At 37.2% G+C, this 18914-nt stretch overlaps 2 protein-coding genes across 6 annotated transcripts in view; both read left to right on the top strand.

Annotated features, from left to right (window-relative positions):
* Positions 1 to 1663: 1663 nt before the first annotated feature.
* Positions 1664 to 8531, top strand: myoz2b (myozenin 2b). Of its 2 annotated transcripts, XM_081360647.1 has the most exons (6): positions 1664 to 1978; positions 3099 to 3208; positions 4233 to 4399; positions 6087 to 6198; positions 6883 to 7066; positions 7542 to 8531. In XM_081360647.1, the coding sequence occupies exons 2-6, from the start codon at positions 3124 to 3126 to the stop codon at positions 7765 to 7767; spliced, it is 774 nt and encodes a 257-aa protein (XP_081216773.1). In that variant the 5' UTR covers positions 1664 to 1978; positions 3099 to 3123; the 3' UTR covers positions 7768 to 8531. The 2 variants fall into 2 exon arrangements, with proteins under 2 accessions (XP_081216773.1, XP_081216774.1); XM_081360648.1 differs by lacking the exon at positions 3099 to 3208 and having other exon boundaries at positions 1818 to 1978.
* A 1232-nt stretch (positions 8532 to 9763) lies between these two features.
* usp53b (ubiquitin specific peptidase 53b) overlaps positions 9764 to 18914 on the top strand; it is a 77119-nt gene continuing 67968 nt past the window's right edge. The window contains exons 1-7 of one of the 4 annotated variants that reach the window (XM_081360306.1): positions 9764 to 10063; positions 10708 to 11014; positions 11641 to 12333; positions 12744 to 12836; positions 14212 to 14346; positions 18485 to 18598; positions 18803 to 18885. In XM_081360306.1, coding sequence (XP_081216432.1) covers positions 12151 to 12333; positions 12744 to 12836; positions 14212 to 14346; positions 18485 to 18598; positions 18803 to 18885 — 608 coding nt within the window. In that variant the 5' untranslated portion in view covers positions 9764 to 10063; positions 10708 to 11014; positions 11641 to 12150. Of the gene's footprint in view, positions 10064 to 10690; positions 11015 to 11640; positions 12334 to 12743; positions 12837 to 13059; positions 13335 to 14211; positions 14347 to 18484; positions 18599 to 18802; positions 18886 to 18914 lie in introns of those variants that run through there. The other 3 variants (XM_081360304.1, XM_081360305.1, XM_081360307.1) reach the window with 3 other exon arrangements.

Here is an 18914-nt window from a genome sequence, read left to right as displayed (position 1 = left end):
AGAAACAAAAATTATTTTAAAAAGTAAAGATTCTGAAAGCACTGAATGAGATCCCATAATAATTTAATAAATTGTACAGTAGTAAAAAATATTTTAGGAAAAAATATATTTTTTAACTATGATGGTTTCATTATAAAAATGATGATTATCTCTAAGGTGGACACTCAGTTTGATATATGATACCATCTGAATCTAACCATGTCATGTCAACAAATGTAAAAGTCAGCCAGCTGTTTATTATCATGTTTCTTATTGTGCCTTTAGCCACAATAGCAGGGGCACCTTTTACCCAAAATACTATACTTTTACATATTATTTTGTTATTGAAAAACTGTTGCTTTAATTACCTTGAACAAAACTGAAAATCATTAACATGACCTTCGTCTCAAAATATAGACAATAATTTGATAAATTTTCATTTGCTACATAAATCTACACCATTTAAAAAAAACATAAAATATTAGATCAAATTAGCGCAGAATTAACTTTGCATTGCTGTCTGCGATAGCATTAAGGATCAGCCAAATTTACATGTGCATCATCAAAAGCAAGAAAAGTGTTGAGTTGAATTTCTGTGCTGTATTTGAGCCATCGACTGGGGCGTTAGGACCCACACAGACCACAGGGTGAGCAGTGTGCTGGCCTCACTGACACACACACATATATATATATATATATATGAAGAGTTCAGATGCAAAAGCCTCTAAGTGCTTTCTGAAATTTTCTTCTAAAATGATAATTTTTATCAAGCTCGTATATTTAAGTTCAGTATTTTCACTTAAATGACAAATAATAGGTAATTTTCAATACCATTTAAGTGAAATTACTGAATTTAAATATACAAGCTTGATAAAAATTATCATTTTAGAAGAAAATTTCAGAAGGCACTTAGAGGCTTTTGCATCTGAACTCTTCATATATATATATATATATATATATATATATATATATATATTCATGTGAAAAAGAAAGGAAACCTTTTAGAATTTTATGGTTTTATGTATCAGAACATAATAAAAACCATCTGGTCATTAGCAGGTCTTAAAATTAGGTGAATACAACCTCAGATAAACAACACCAAGTTATTACACTGTGTCAAGGATCAGATGATTTATTATGTTGTTTATTTTAGTTCAGGACTGAATAGTTCAGGTGTTAGTAGTCTGTACTTAATCAGAGTTTCAGAAAGCCATTTTTAAAACCACAATTAACTATTCTAGATTAAGACCTACTCTTGGTTTAATTTAAACCCTGTCCGGGAAACCACCCCTAAATGTCTATGCTAATTCTGAGAGTTTATTTCACATGTTTATTTCTCACTTCGGGACCTCGAAATGTACAATTTATGCACTGCACAAACAATTTGAAATTCTTGGATCTATCATAAAACTTCTGGACCATAAAGAGAGTTGTATTAAAGCATGATGACCAAAAAAGCTGTTACTGTTGTATAAAACCAATGTTCTACCATAATTCAGTCAGATCTTTTGGAGCAGACAGCTCTCTCAGTTCTGAGTCCTGATTATATGTTATGCAATAAGGCAAGAGCAGGATTGTCATACTGCCCATGCTTCTGTATGGAATGACAAAATGGTGATCTATCTGCTGGAAGGCCCACCTTTAATGACAATCAAGAAAATCCCAGCTTCCGAAGCTAAGAATTACACAGACTAAAGCCCCATCACCGTTTACACACAAGTACTCACCCACAGACTTTTGTACACTTTATTCTCACACATACAGTTCTCCCTCCCCCTTCCATACCATCTTATAGCATTGTGAGAGGTTTGAGTGCTGAACACAGCTAAAATTAGCCTATTGATGTAAGCTGGCGTTCCACTAACACCCGCACACACCCCCACCCCAGTGCAAGTCAAGAACAGAGTGCGAGACAAAGACAAATCAGGCGGATCGATCTATCTAAAGTTAAACTCTTCATTTGTACAGGTAGAACTCAAGACAAACACAGCTTTAACAGGTAAGAAGAAGCTGGACTTCCTTGAGAGAGTGTGTGTGATGTGTGGACATAATGATAACCAACATGTGAACAATATTGGGGGTTGTGGGTTGTGTTTTTTGGACAGTCTGACCCTTAAACTATAATAACAAAACATAGGTACAAAGAGATGTATTTTAAACATCTTAAATGGGTAATTTAGAAGATTGATTATGTATAAATGTGCACTTAATAATGGAATGATGACTAAAACAGAATTGTTGTCACACAAATACAAAGCATGCAAATAGACTAATTTTATTATATAAACTTGAGAAAAAAAATAAAATAATAATAATTAGGAATAACAGTCTATCGAGACAAATCCATTTAAGCGATACTAGCAATGTTACTAAAAAAAAAAAAAAAAAAAGGAGGAGTGAATTCAGAGATTTTGAAAGTTGTAAAGTTTTTGATGAGAGCAACAAGTAAAGGATGAAATAGCAAGGCCGTGCGATCTGTGCCAAAAAAAAGTTTCTATTGGCTTTGGTCAGCCTCAGGAACCAAATACTGTACACCCTGGACACAATGTTCTGTCACCAGCTCGTGCATAACCATTGATTTATATCACTTCATGACATAAGATATCTTGTTCTGTATAAAGATTTGGCTTGTGGTCGGTTAGTTTCACCTTTATGCTTTAATGACCATTATGGAAGGACATTTACAGTGGCTTAGAAAGCCTAAATATGGAATTTAATGCAACTAAAGGATTTGCTTTGGTTACTATATTCTTAATTATTAAAATTGTGTTTTCTGTTTTCTATTAAATGGTCTGGTTTAAAAACACCATAGCAATCCTTAACGGTTTTACACTGAAGCCCTAAATTAGAAATTTATATAAATGGATTTTTATTTCAGTTAGGCTATATTACAATGAGAGTGGCAACATATTTTGAATATCCAGACTAGCAACATATCATGAATATTAGCAATAAAAACATACAATATTGTAGTTACAATGATAGATTCATATTTATAAAGCTTATAGTCTTTGTATTCTCATGTATAACCTTCTTTTTTCAGACAGATTCTCTCAGGACTTTTCATCAGGACTTTAGATAGTTCTACTTCAAGTATCTGTGTTCTTTATCTATTGCAGCACTGGGATTCTCATTTAAACCAACATGTCACAGTTCAGCACTCTTTCAGTGCGTGAGAGGAAGATGCAGGCAGCTGCCCTTTGCCATGAGGTTCATGGTGGTGCTAATGGTATAACCTTCTATCAAAACCTGCCCTCAGCTCAGCACTGAATGATTACAGAGCACAGCACAAAACGTAGCTGCCCATCACAGAGAGAAACGCCAACATTTAGAATGTGGTTCAGGGCCACAGCCTCATTCTAGCCATAAATAATCTTGTATGGATGTTCTGCTGCCTGCCAGTGGATTCACTCTGTCATTGTCATGGGCTATTTCTGCAGAAGCTAAAGTTGGGAGGATGGGCTAGGACAGCTGTGTTGGAGCTGAAATGAGCACAGAATAAAGATCATGTAGAACAAGAGAGATTCTCCTGTTTAAACAAAAACTGAAGCTTTTGGATCTTTTTAGCTTAGGTACAATTTTAAATGCTTTAAGTAACATTAAACATTCTCATATTGAAACATCATTCAGTAGCAATTAATGATGCACAAAATTAATGCTTTCTATTTTAGATATCATGTTTGGAATCATCATGGTAAATGCTCCTGCAGCAAAAGCACATGACATCCAATTTTCCCTTTAACAAAACTTTCACAATCATCATGTTTTACCTGTTTATAATGAATTTATGATTAAATTGAAATGTTTTTCCCATGTGACCTGTCATAGAATGTGTGTCTAACACAGGCATCCACACTCACACTAAAACCTTTTGTATTCTTGGTTTTGTTATATCATGATATATGATGTGCTATTTAAATAAATGATATATACATACAGTATGTATTCAAATATGAAGCAAATGAAACATCTATAAATGTTCACATCAAAATAACTTTAATTTCATTATTAAGGCATTAACAGACAGACCTTATTACATTATAGTACTGTAATCTTCAGTAGTTAATGTCCAAAATTGTAATAATGTCATGAGCCATGTATGTTCATATGTATATATATATATATATATATATATATATATATATATATATATATATATATATATATGCGTTATCCAAGAATTTAGATGATCCATTTTCCATTCAGGCTCTGTTGAATTATTTTGTTATAACAAAAATATTATATTAATGCAGGGTTTACTATGGACCTGGGGAAGAAACTTTCCACTCCAAAAGACATCATGCTGGAGGAACTTTCTCTCTTGTCAAACCGAGGATCACGCCTTTTTAAGATGCGACAGCGAAGATCAGAGAAATACACATTTGAAAGCATTCAGAATGAAGCCAACACCATTTTAAATGTAAGTAGCATCTACACAAATAACCTATACTCCTGATGTGATAAATATGGCTCAAATATCTAATTTGATGTTTAATTTGTCACTTGATCACTGACACTGGGCCTAAGACTAAACTGTTCTGTTATATAATTGTGATTTGCTTGTTTGAACTGTATGTTTTGTTACTTTGTTAGTAAAGCAAGCATGTGCTCAGCTGAATGAATGGCAGACACACATGGAAGATAGCAAATGCCACGTGCCCCGTGTCCTTCCAAATGTTCCTTCTTTAGGGTCAGCACTGCTATGCGTACCTGACAACCTACTTCATTTATCACTGTTCAAGTGTGTGTGTGTGTGTGTGTGTGTGTGTGTGTGTGTGTGTGTGTGTGTGTGTGTGTGTGTGTGTGCCCATGCTCACCACTGTGTTCCAAAATACATTTATACATAAATGATATCTGTACACTATATACATAACTGTAAATTTATATCTAATCTATGCAAATGGTAAATTCCTGGGATTTGGTAATATTTCAACTTATGAACATAAGTTGAAAGCTACATATGATTAATTTTCTAAATACTCCACATCATTAGGCACGTATCAAACCTCCAACAAATCATATTTTCCCACCACAGGCATTATAGACCTTTTATTATTTTCAGTTTTTTTTTTTTTTTTTTTTTAACTCCTAAATCCCGTAACGGACAAAATGGAATTGGTTTAATAAGGATTTTACACATTTTTAAAAAATATATTTTAATATATTTTACATTACTCATGTCCCTCATAACAGTTTAATAACTACAGAAGTAACATTTAAGATAATTTTCAACTTTTCTTGGGACTGAAGTTAAAAATAGACAAATAATGTGATTGGTCTCTTTATTTATGTAAAAAATATTTTCAATTTAGATGTTTAACTAAATGATAGTCTTTAATATGTCAGTGGTAATCAGCTTTAATTTTTATGTCTTCCCTATTTTTTTCCAAAAAAAATATTAATGTGACAAGGATGAGAATAGTGTGATGGGGTTAAATACTGTAACAGGTTTGAAGGAAGACATATCCTTCAGTTTTACATTTTTCATTTGATCTCTCTCTCATATTGTGCCCTTCTTTCTGGCTCAACATATCTGCATGCACAACACAGCCTTTCTGCTGCTGCGTGGCTGCCATTTGGATGCTTGTCAGTGTTTAAGTGGACACATAAACATAAAATATTCTATGTATAACAATATTATGATTGTCATGATTTTGGTATGTATATATTTACTGAAACAATTACTTTATTTTTTTTTTTTAATTATTCATAAATGAAATGAAAAACTCAACCCAGTTTTCAACCACGAAACAATTTGAAATATAAAGATATGCGACAGAGTTGAGTGTGATGGGGTTGAGGTGTTTTGTTCAAAATGGCTACTGATCCTCAGGTAGAATAATTAATAATAATGACAAAATAATTTCCATCTTAATTTTATGTAATGGGGTTGAGTTGTTAAGCCTTAAAAATATGAATAAAAAGTACCCAACTTCACCCTTAGAGGATAAACTGCTGCCAAAAACAATGTCCCTTTCATGCCACTTTATTTACAATGTGAATTTAATTTAAAATAAATAATATTCTAATATGGAAACAGTATTTTTATGTTTTGCTACACATGCACAACAAGCTATGTCCAAACTGAAACTGACATTTTGTTTCAGAATAAAAATCAAGCAAATGCAGAAAACTCAGAAAATAAAGAAGTTGCATCAAAAACACCACCAAACACACCAGATCCCAGAAACCCAGCAAACCCAGAGGAAATTGCACCAGGTATGTCAAAATCACAATTTTTATAATGTTAAATCATACTATATATAATATGACAATGTGCTAACAAGAACTAGAATTGTGTTTTAGAACAAATTTTATTTCAAAACTACTTTATTTGAAAAATGAAAACGGTTTATGTGAATTATTAATGGGTGTCACACTGGCAGATGAGTCAGGATGATTGCAGTGCTCTTGCTTGTTTTATATACCCTCACATGCTTGTAAGATGTTTTCAAAGCCTTGTATCATCTATGAGAGTAAGTGCAATGGAATCAGAGCGAGTGAAAAGAGAATAAGATAGCGACAGCACACGCCACCCCCAACTTACTTTCTATTTTTAGTTAGTGAATCACTCTAAGTGACTTTAAAAGGGTTAAAATGTAATGTGTGTCAGTTTCACTCTAAATATTCAACAAATGCATGCTGCGTTTGCAATGTAAAATAAACTTGAAGTCTGTATTGTATTACTATGTCTAAGACAAAACTGGATTCAGAGTTCAGTTTTAATCTCCCCGATTCAGTTTAGTTCTAATCCTTTCATCTCTATTTAGGTTAATGCCTTTCAATTTAAATGGTGTGTTCTACATAAGATATTCTTTACAGAGGGCTATCCTATATCCAGAACTTATCCTGATCAAATGATAAAATGCAATCAAAGTCTAAACAGCAGAAACTGTTTCACAGGATATGGCGGTCCCTTGACAAACATTCCTCCAGAGAGGTTCAATGCAACAGCTATGCCAAAATCCTACCACTCCCCATGGGAAGAGGCCATCATCAATGACCCAACACTGGCCGACACACTTAAAGTTCACATGCCAGTCCCAGAGCCCAAACTAGAGCTGCCTGACTACAAAAGCTTTAATAGGTATTTCATTTTTTCTTAATGCCATCATGTGAATACAATTTCCAACAAAAATTTCATTTTAATTTTAGAAAAGGCAAATACAGTGTTTTTAAGGATAGGTTGGTTTATTTGAAGTCGGATTTATCATTAAATATAGTTTAATGACAGTTATTTTAACATCGTTATTTTTGATGTATGACATACTGATGAAAATGGTACAGTATACAAGTGTATAGTGTATGTTCAGTTTGTGTAATAAAGTTTCTACACATCACAGCACCATCTTGAGGAGATGAACAGGTGGTGCAGTCTCAATATCCATATATTCAATAATTCAAACCTGAAAAATGTGTTCATGCCCTAAAATGTTGCGCCATTTATTGGAAGTCTGTTTTAAGTTTTTTTTTTATTTATTTATTTTTTTTTTTTTTATAAAAATCAGCATAACTGAAACCAATACAGATGCCTCAGTAATTAAATCTCTGTTAAATCTCAGGGTGGCTACACCATTTGGTGGTTTTGAAAAAGCTCCACGAGGGATCACCTTCAAGCTTCCAGATGTGGACTTGAATGCTCCTCGATATCCTGAGCTCCAGGATCCTACAGCAAAGCGGCCCACTTTCAACAGGACTGCCCAGGGGTGGATCTCCGAAGGCATGCCTCTCATTTTACCCACTGTCTCTCTGGAGCCTTTCGAGATCCCTGAGTCTGAAGATCTGTAACACTGATTGAGTCCTTCTTGTCCCCCAAGCCCAATGAGCTTGACTGTGTTATAATGTGTTTGATGTCATCCATAGCTTCTGATTTCAGGCCAGATTTGTGTTTTATTTCTTTTCTTTGTATGTTGCAGTGACTTTTGGACAGCTGTTTTTGAGACAGGAATTTCCACTTTTTTAAATAATGGCTGCCTCAAAAACGAAGAATAAAAAGGGTATTGAACAAAACAGTAATATGAGGCAGCATTAATAATCATCAGGATTAATCATTTTTGTACAACCTGCAAAAAATAAGCATACAGAAAGTATAAGAATATACATGTGGTGTTTGTGCAATGAGTTAATTTACTGAGACATTAAGGTGTCATAGTGATTTTCACTAACATTATGCATGGTTATACTGTGAAACATCATCAGTATTCTAAGGTTGCAGTCATGTTCATCAGTAATATATTTAGAATAGCATGACATCATTTTGAGGTTATATTTTTTTATTTGCACTCTAAGTTCCACAAAAAAACTTTTTAAAATCATTAATTTCAAATACAAAATCAAATTGATCAGGGATAGATCATTGGTTGAAACAGCCATGTAAATATAATATGTTGAGTTCCTGAAATCTTGTTTGAACTTATAATCTATTAATATAAATTTCTGAAAATTTGTTTTGTGATGGTTTGGCTGATGTTTAACATTATATTCACAGTTTTAGAACCTTTGCTTGTATTGTAGCTCCAAACTGTACAAATAAATTGCATATTTATTTCAAATTTCTGTCATCATTTTGTATATAACATGGACAACAACAACAGCAATAATAATAATACTGTTCTGCGTGCATGGTGTTTTCACCCATACAATCTATCAGCATACTAAATCATCATCATCATCCAAAACAGTCTCTGGAAGAATCTATCTCAGTTACCCTGAGACATAGCACACAGACATATCCTCTGACACTAGCTATATTTACAGGAGTCATAAGTAGCCTTGAATTTGACACTCCCTGTGCTCCAGTTACAGTAAACACAAAGACTTCTAGACAGTCAGCAAATGCTTCCTTCGTGCTCTTTAACAAAACATGCATTGAAAAACATTAGCAAGCCTATTTTACACTAGAATACCTAAAGACGATTAAATAATCAATAGCATTACTAAAATATACCCTCTTAGAACATACCCTAAAAACAACAACCAAAACCTGTTTTAAGGGTGATGAAATGTTCTTGTGATCTGTTAAGGAAGTTCTTGCCTGCATGCAGCCTGGTTTCACTTCATTAGTCACACAACAATGACCAACAAATGCTAATTCTAGTCAGCAAAATATAGATCATACAGATTCATATAAGATGAGGCAGACTATTAACTGTAAGCGTACTGAGCTGTCTTCCAAAAAAAGAAAGGACAAGGCAAACATTATCTGTCTGTGTATATTACGGGTATAGCCTGTTCAGTGGGAGATAAAAATAAAAATAAAATAAAAAATCAAGATCAAAATCTTGTCTGATTTATATGACAATAAAAATATAAAGACAATACATGAGCAGCTTGCTCAAACAAAGCAACATATTTCACCTTTGAGTCATATTATTTTGCGCGTAGGCTATTATTTTGCCCCAGTTTCGGGTAGAATTGGTTTAGTGTTGCATACGTTTTTGTTAATATCTCTGAGGTCATCCACGTCATGCTGTTTTAAGTTGGGGCAGTCTATCGTAGGCTATGTTTTGTAGTCTTCTACAAGTAATTTTCGTAAAATGCGACAGTAATATAATAACTATATTATGATAAGACCATGTTAAAACATGAATATTGTTCTTTAAAATGCAATCTATTTGTGATGCACCAATCACTACAACAATCGAAATGTCACATCGGTTGTTTTGCTTGGTCTCGTGAGAATTTGACTGAATCCACGCCCTCCAAACACACGGGTTATTTCTGCGGAATGACAGTAAATATTGTAGCGGTATATGTGGGGCGGAGTCAGCGCGTCTAACTCCAGCTCCATCAGAATAATCTCTCCAGCTCAGGACCCGAACGGATTAAACCCTCAATGTTGATGAGTGTGGAGGAGCAGGAATGCATGAACATAGACACAGCGCTGCGGTGTTATTGTATTTAGGCCTGTAAGAGGATCTTTGACCATATGGATTTACTGCGCTTTATGACATGCTGAGCAATGAAGGATTCCGACAGCAAGTAACTTGAGCTGGACGCGCACAATGAACTCAGCTCCTTATGCATATGGATAAACACGCTTCTAAAAGCAGGATTTTAATACCAATATATTGGACACGTGTAGGTGAGCTGTGTTTGTTTATTAACGACTGTGTCTCAAAACCTGGCTAGCTGCCTACATGTACATCATTTTGGGGCATCATAGGCGCGTTCTAATGCCCCAAAATGCTGCATAGAGCAGGTCAGCTGAAGCGCATGCGCAGTAGCAGGTGTAACGGCATGCTGAGCGAATTTCTACTTTTGTTTATCATCTCATGTTATGCATAAACTTATACAAGTCAATACAGTAATGGATTCTGCTTCATAACTACTTAAAGGGAGATAGCACCGTGTTTAATGCCTGTATCGTTGACACAATGCGAATGACATTCAGCAGAGTTTAATGCGCTTTTTAATGACAAATGAGCTCATAGACACCCAGATCTACGTGTTAACATTTTTCGGACAGTTCTGTCACTGTGTTTTTACTGTTCGTTTAAAATAAAAACATAAAAATAACAGTACCACGAATAGTTAGTGTTCTATGCACCGTTGTTTTATGATGAATAGCTGCAAATGAATTTATAAGACGAGCTTTGCTACAGTATTTACAATGAGGAACCCCAAAATATTATATATCACACATAAGAACCACACAAATTCTCTGGAATACCCTTCATTCTTTGTTGTAATCTTAATTTCATCCTGTTAGAAATTCTGCGTTTTTAGTATGAAGAGGCAAGGAATTCGGCATCAGTGCTGTAGCTGCCTACAGCCCATCATCTTCATCCTGTAGCCATGGCAATGGTCCAGCATTTACAGTAATATACTGCGTCACTGCGGCAACAAGTTCTACATTCATCCTAACACTGCCACTGAGGCTCTGGTTAGAGGATTGCCCCATTGCACAGAAAACCAATCGGATTTCCTTACACAATAGTCAGTCTCAGACATCATAACACAGCTAAACTTCCCCTTAAAGCCAACTGAAAAGGCTGGATGCAATAAATACTGCCATGGATTACTGTGGTTTAAGGTAATATAATAAAGTCACTTTAATAATAACAAATATAATACCTCATGCATGTGTAAAGAAATGTCTATTGAAATTTTTGGGAAAAATCTATTGTGTCAAGTCTTAAATTTCAAGCATCTATCATTCAGGTTTAATGAGATTGAGAGGTGTTGGAAGTACAAGCAGTGCATCACGATGAATGTTTAGAAATGTATTGCTGCAAATGGGAGTTGATTACAAAAAACACAAGAACAAAGAAAAAGTAGCTTGATTTTTTATAGAATATTTTAATCGCATATTAGAAACAAAGATCATATCTTAATGCAATAATCATATCTTTACCATTTCAATGGTCATATCTTACAAGAATGAGCACAAAGTTATAAATATTTCATTTAACAGTTATTAGAACTGTTTTAGAACTCACAACTCAGAACGGCAACATTTCAAGTAGGTACATGTAACTAAACATGTTGTGTAGCAAATAGCCTACTACAGCACAGAAGATTTAGTACTTTTTGCTTTTAATGTGTTCAGTAAAACGGCTATAGTAATCTGAAGTAGCTTTCTATTTAACAACATATGTTTTCCATATCACTCACCTTCTGTACCCCAACCCTTCTCTGTGTGTCTCTCCCTCTCTGTAGGTCTTCCTTTGTTAGCCTGTGATATTCTTCAGTGCCTGTCCTGATGAGCTTTTTTGAATGACCCCCGTTCAGTAAACCTCCATTGACTTTGCTGGAAATGCTGAGGAGGGTAATGGATTTGTTCTTCAGTCTGCATCCATCCTCTTGTTGCCAGTGTGCTTGGATGCAGATGAATCCTCACATACAGAAGAGACAGAGTGTGATCATTGTCATAGTAACTGCTGGACTGATAAAGCAACGTGCTGCAACTTGTGGCTAAAAGTCACATTATCACATTAATTGAAGAGCTACTGTTTTGAATGGTTCACTATATCCCAATGGTGTACTGTAAAATCCTGCACATTGAAAAAAAAATCCAGTGCAGTATATTTAGCTATTTTTGTGAAGTTGGCCTTCTCTGTCAGGTACAGGGACTGTGGCACTAATGTTGCCTAAAACAAATGCATCAACTTCAAGTTGCTTCAGTAATTGACTCTGGTTGTTTGCTGGGGAGGGCCAGGCTCCAACCTCATGGCATGGGTCAAACTTTTTAAAAAGCCTGGAGGCAACATGGCTGGTACTGGTACAGGTGCCTTGAGTGGAACAGGGTTGGGCAAGTCCTACCAGCCGGGCAGTATGATCTCTCTCGCTTTGACCAAAGGTCTTCTAAATGAGCCAGGACAGAACAGCTGCTTCCTTAACAGTGCTGTGCAGGTGAGTGAAGTTATTTTAAAAACATGTGCAGGTGTATGATTTAACTAATAGATAATGTAAAATATTTTCTGTAATGGGGTTGCTGATATAAGCAGCTGATATAAGTAGCAGAAGTATTTATAAGAAATGGTGTCTTTATAGGCACCTGTGGTTCCATTAAGAGCCTTTATCATCCATGGAACCTTACAATTACACAATAGGATCTTTTTAGTGTAAAAAGTTTCTTTAGATTTCACCGTATGGTTCTTTGGGGAACCAAAACGGTTCTTCTATGTCACTATTGAGAAAACCCTGTATAAACCATATACAGTATAGTTCTTAATTAAGCAGTATTAAGGGTGCAACAAAAATTTAACATGGTACATTATGACAGGCTGTTTATAAACAAACTAAAGACCAGTTTCTTACAGGTTCTTTGGCAGCTTGACATCTTCAGGAGGAGCATACGACACCTATCTGGCCATTTCTGCTTGGGCGATGCCTGTATTTTCTGTGCTTTAAAGGTGCGCATGTGAAGGCTAAAATGTCTCAAATTGTAGTGATCTTCCTACCTAGACAACATTGAAAACAACATGAAAATTGTCTCAACTTGTAAACGTAAAATTTATGGTACCTTTTAAAGTCGTCATTGCGATCGTCTTCCCAATTGTGATATACACCGATGAACCAAAACATTATGATCACCTGCCTAATATGCTGTTGGTCCTCCATGTGCTACCAAAACAGTGCCGACCCGCCGAGGTATGGACTCTACAAGACTCCTGAAGGTGTCCTGTGGTATCTGGCACCAAGACTTTTGCAGCCGATTGCACATTGGATTGAGATCTGGAAAATTTGGAGATCAGGGCAACCCCTTGAACTCTTCATCATGATCCTCAAACCATTCCTGAACAATGTGTGCAATGTGACAGGGTGCATTATCCTGCTAAAAGAGGCCACTTCAACCAGGCCACTTACACCATTGTCATGAATGGGTGTACCTGGTCTGCAATAGAGTTTAGGTAGGTGGCATGTGTCAAATTTACATACATATGAATGGCCGGACCCAGGGTTTCCCAGTAGAATATTGCCCAGAGTATCACACTCACTCCACCGCCTTATCGTTGTCCCACAGAGCATCATGGTGCCATCACTTCTCTAGGTCCACGTGATGTGCCCTTGGGCGCCCAACACCCTGTCGCCAGTTTGTGGTTTGTCCCTTTTCTGACCACTGTTGGTAAATACTCACCACTGCTTACCGGTAGCAATCCACAAGCCTTGCCGTTTCAGAGATACTCTGATCCATTTGCCTTGCCATAACAATTCGTCCCTTTTCAAAGTCGCTCAGATCTTTATTCCTGCCCATTCCTCCTGCATTCAACACTGATTACGAGAACTGATTGGTTGCTAAAGTACCCAGACCTTAATATGTGACCTTATTAGGAGATGATCAACATATTCACTTCACCTGTGACTGGTAATAATTTTTTGGCTCATCAGTGTATATCAGGGTGACAAAAAATGTAGGGCGGAATTTGATTTTGTCCATTGGGAATTGATTGGATCAATTGATTGGATCGTTGGATTGTTAGATCATTGTTGTTTGCTAACTGCTGCACTAATGTGCACAGATAAATCATTTATTAATATTCCATAAAAAAAAAAAGTTTGTCAATTTTGATTTCATAGTGACTTAAAGATCTAATTTTGACCAAAATCTATGATTAAGGTATCTGAGACAACCAAAGTTAACATGACACACATATTCATAATCAGATTTGTATATCTTACAACAGCTTTTCGATACTCTTTTTCACTGAACACTATTGCATTTCTGAATTGTGTGTACGGCATTGCTGAATTTGTACGTGAGGTTTATTTGGCTGTTTCTTTTTACAGAGCATTTTCTGTCAGTTCCAGCAGAGTCGAGAGCGGGCTCTGCCATCAGACACCCTGCGTCATGCTCTGGCCGAGACCTTTAAAGATGAGCAGCGCTTCCAGCTGGGCCTCATGGATGATGCAGCTGAGTGTTTTGTATGTATGACTTCAGAGATAAAATCTGTTCATACCTCTGTTTACCTTTCAAAGTGGAACTCTACACTGTGTCATGGAGTTGACGCTATGGGAATGCTCCTTGTTAGCCGGTGTCTGAAGCACATGTGGTCATGTGCTCGTGATCTTCAGTTTGTTTACAAGCTGTGTGTGAACTTTCTGTTTGTTTGTCTGTTGTCTGTTTGTATAAAAAATGTCTAGCAAGTCATTCAGAAAGTGTGTGCTGCCGTGTCAAAGATACACCCGGCAATCTTCATGTGTTGTGTGTTATGTGTCTTGGAGTGGAGCATGCTTGATCAGCCCTCGAGGGGGTTTGTTGTCCTCACTGTGACCACTTCAGAGTGAGCAAGCCCTGCTCCTGCCTGGCTCTTTTCAAGGGTGATGGGAGTCAGGCAACCGTGGCAGCCCGGTGATTGCAATCATGGGGGTCGCAGATGGAGTTAGCAGATGTGCTTGAGACGGGTTTAACCCTTTCTTAGGCATCACCTTCTAGCTCCTCAGCTCTCATGTCAGATCCAGAAGCCTGCTCTGCGGCTTATTCTGATCTAGCAGAGAGCATGTTATTGGCCTGCTCTAGTTCTGAGGAAGTAGACGTGTTAGGAGTCGAAGCAGATGTGTTAAGTGAGTCTGCTTCCTACCTCACCCTCACATATGAGGTGCTTGTCGACGTAATAACCTGTGCTAAATCCAAGTTTAAACTAGATTAGTCTTTGGGGAGAAAGTAAATCGCCCCAAGCCATTTGAATGAGTGATTCATTGAGTCCCGCTCCGGTAAGCCTTCCCTTTATCCCCGATCTCCATAATGAATTTACGAGGTCACGGTTTAAACCATTCTCGGTGGGTGAAATCATTCCCCTCTAGCAACCAGTTACACTAACATTAGTGGGCTGGCTGAACACGGCTATGTGAGGATTCCATGGTCTGAAGATGCGCTTGCCAACAAGACCGAGCCAAATGACATTGAGGCTTGTGGGCAAGGTATATGTGGAGGCAAGCCAGGCCGGCTGAGCCCTGCACACCATGTCAGTGCTTCAGGCTTAGGAAGCCGACCTTTTGAAGGACCTTGATTTGGGCAAGGGAGTACCCCAGGACGAAGTCCACAGCGCATCAGATCTTGCCCTCTGGGCTATTAAGCAAGCGGCCTGCGCTGCGGGCCACTCAATTGTTGCTTTGGCTACTTTTGGCATCTTCAGTTTAACCTCTCAGGGCTGAAGGAAAAAGAGTGAGCTTTTCTTCTTGACGCCCCAGTGTCACCCTTCAGGTCTTTTTTGTACCGCTGTCAAGACAGTGGTCCAGAAGTTCAAGGAGGCAAAGGTTAAGTCAGCAGCGTTCGAGCGGTACATGCCTTGCCGCGGTTGAGGTCCTACATCACACTCTCCTGACCCTGTTGTTGGCCCCAGCTGAAGACAGGGTAGGAAGGAAAGTGTCACTGCCTGTGCCCCAGCTCCTCTGAAGTGGTGACCTCGCAGGAAGCCAAGAGAGAACATAAGGGAAGTCATCTCGGCTAAGAAAAGTAAGAAGCTAAACCCCTAGAGTCCTCATCTTGGTTGAACTGGGTATAGAGGCAGTTTCAGTATCCTTCATATTTCATATGGGCAGAAGGAGGAAAGATGGACAATTAAGCTGCTCTCATCCCACGCCTCATTCTGTCTGTTATTTCTGGGTGCCGGCAGTGTAGAGATGATAGCAAAATGCTTCCTCTATAACAGTTAGGTTGTGATATATGTGGATGATGGGCAAATAACGCAACTTGCGTCTCACATCATCATTGATCACCCTTCCCCCTCTTGCACTAGGAGTGCAGAGGTGTTTGCGATGTGCTGTGATCACATGTTAATAAGCTGAACAGCACTGGAAGATTGGGCAATACCACTTTAGCATCCCTCTTCCTCTGCTGTCTTCTTTGGTGGCATGAGGCTAAGAAGCATTAATCTGCTTCTTGTCAAATCATGTTTATATTGGAGTAATGGGGCTGGCATTTCCCTTGTGGATGGGCAGCTATCTAAGTCCCCTCCTAGATTGAAGGCTGCAGCAGTCTGTTCCCACATATGGTTACAGTAAGGAGAATTAGCTTTTATGCTGCTGTGTCTCGCTCCTTCATTTGTCACCCCTCCACTCTATACCTGATAAGTGCAGACACAGTGGGGAACTATGTTAGCATGTTTTCCTAAAGGTTCGTGAGGGGTATTGGGACAGAGTATAAAAATGGACTCTGTCACAGCTAGCAGCCCAATCTCTGTCGTTTACTAGAACTGTAGGAATGGGTAACCATCAGCCGATAAAAGCTACTTGGTAGGGCATGTTCAAGAGTGCCACAGTACTCTGCCCTCTCAGTAGCCCCTCCTGTTCACACTGGAGCTTATAGTCAGAAAATTGATGACGACATTATCCTTAGGGGCTCGGCGGCTGAGTTTTTCAGTATGAAGAACATTGCTATGTTCTTAGGTAGAACATATAGTTGAGAGAACACAGTTCTCTCCTGAGTGGGTATTTCGTTCCCATAGCGTGAACTCCATGACACGAAAGGAAACGTCTCAGATCTCATGGTTCCCTGAGTAGGGGAATGAGACAGAGCCTTGCATTGCCATACTTCCATCATGCCTGTATGACTTCCTTCAGACAATTAAATTTAATGACGTCTTCTTTAGGCACCCTTATATACCCTGCTGGCGGACCTGTGATGTCACCTGACCATGTTGGCCAATCAAGATTATCGTGTAGCACACGTGCTTCAGACACCGGCTCACGAGGAGCGTTCCCATAGTGTCAACTCCATGATGCAGTGTCTCGTTCCTCTTCTCAGGGAACCATGTTTACAGTCGTAACCTGAGACATTAGCTGTGGTGCAGGAGGGACTATTCAGATTTTTACCTTATTAAAGAATCTAATTCCTAGTATATTTTTACAAAGATACTAGGCCTGGTTTCCAAGGGCAAAAATTGTTTTATACAAATTACTGTTGTATGGCAGTACTTATAGTAGTAGTATGCATTTCTGGGAAGTTAAAGTGGAAAGGTTAAATATGTTTATACATCATCACTATGTCAGCTGATCTCATTTGATCAGGGTCACAAATGACCTTCACTTGCAGTGGTCTAAGCCAGTTTTTATGAGCTCTGCAGTGTCTTGCCTACATTTTTGGTTTACACTTTATTCTAAGGTGACGTTGTTACAGTGTACTTACACAGAGAAGTACTAAGTAATAATAATTAACTTAATTAGAATAAGGTTAAGGTTTGGGGTTGGTTTAGGGTTACCTGTAATTATGCATACTTTACTATTACTACTATAGTAAGTGCATACTGTATAACATATGTAGCTACATAATCCCTTAATAACAAAATTTTTCCAGTGTTTTGCATTGTATAGTTAAAGTTGAACAACAGAATTAAAGGGATATTAAAGGGACAATTCACCCACTATGCTTTTTATTTTATTTTATTTTTTACTTGTAATGCCACTCCTGTCCACTTGTGTGATGAAATATTTTTATAAACTAAATGGGAAATATGGTGAATGGCCTAAATAGTATGTATATGAAGAGTTCAGATGCAAAAGCCTCTAAGTGCCATCTGAAATTTTCTTCTAGAATGACCATTTGTATCAAGCTTGTATATTTAAGTTCAGTAATTTCACTTAAAGGGCAATGAAGATTACCTATTAATTGTCATTAAAGTGAAATTACTGAACTTAAATATATGAGCTTGATAAAAATTACCATTCTAGAAGAAAATTTCAGATGGCACTTAGAGGCTTTTGCATCTGAACTCTTCATATATTGTTCTTATACCGATTTTCTATGGTATTAATGTTGTTTGTGTGTTAAATGCATTGTCCACTTGCTTATTGCATGAGCGATCTAATATAATGGTTTGCTCTTTTTCCCTTTTCTTTCTGTGAATAATTTTAATCTATTTGGTGCCATTAATGTGCTTTATTTTAAGTAGCTATTTTGTGTTGTTTGACCTACTTTATGGTAGGTTGATGTCACTAATAATAACAACGATTGTTAAAAATAACATAAGTATTAGCCTAGAACTAAGAATAACTGATTCATCACTGATAATTGTTTCTTTTATTGCTTTCTTTTTGCATCTGTTTTGTAAACTTTGGGAGACAGGAGAACATTCTAGAAAGGATACACCTGCACATCGTTTCTGACTCATCCACAGAATTTTGTACTTCCAAATCATGCATCACCCACCAGAAGTTTGCCATGACTCTCTATGAGCAGGTACTATGGTGTTGCTTTCCCTATTTTCTAACTTACTCTGCTACAGCTTAAAATAATAGTTGTTTTCTCTGTGTTTTCTATGTTAGTCTTTGAATCATATAGGTTTTTTTTTTTTAAATGTTTAAAGTTAGTCTTTGGAGAGAAAGTAAATCGTGTGTTTAAAAACTTCATTCCACCCTTACAGAAGTTTATTTCCCTCTGTAGTTTGTTTGTCGTAGTTGTGGAGCATCATCAGACCCCCTCCCCTTCACTGAGCTTGTGCACTATGTGTCCTCCACGGCCCTCTGGTGAGTGAAATAATCCACTGTGATTGATT

Source organism: Scardinius erythrophthalmus (assembly GCF_964197995.2).
Source record: "Scardinius erythrophthalmus genome assembly, chromosome: 3".
Classification (NCBI taxonomy): Eukaryota; Metazoa; Chordata; class Actinopteri; order Cypriniformes; family Leuciscidae; genus Scardinius; species Scardinius erythrophthalmus.
Note: the sequence above shows the minus strand (reverse complement) of the source record. Positions and strands in the feature narration are given on the sequence as shown.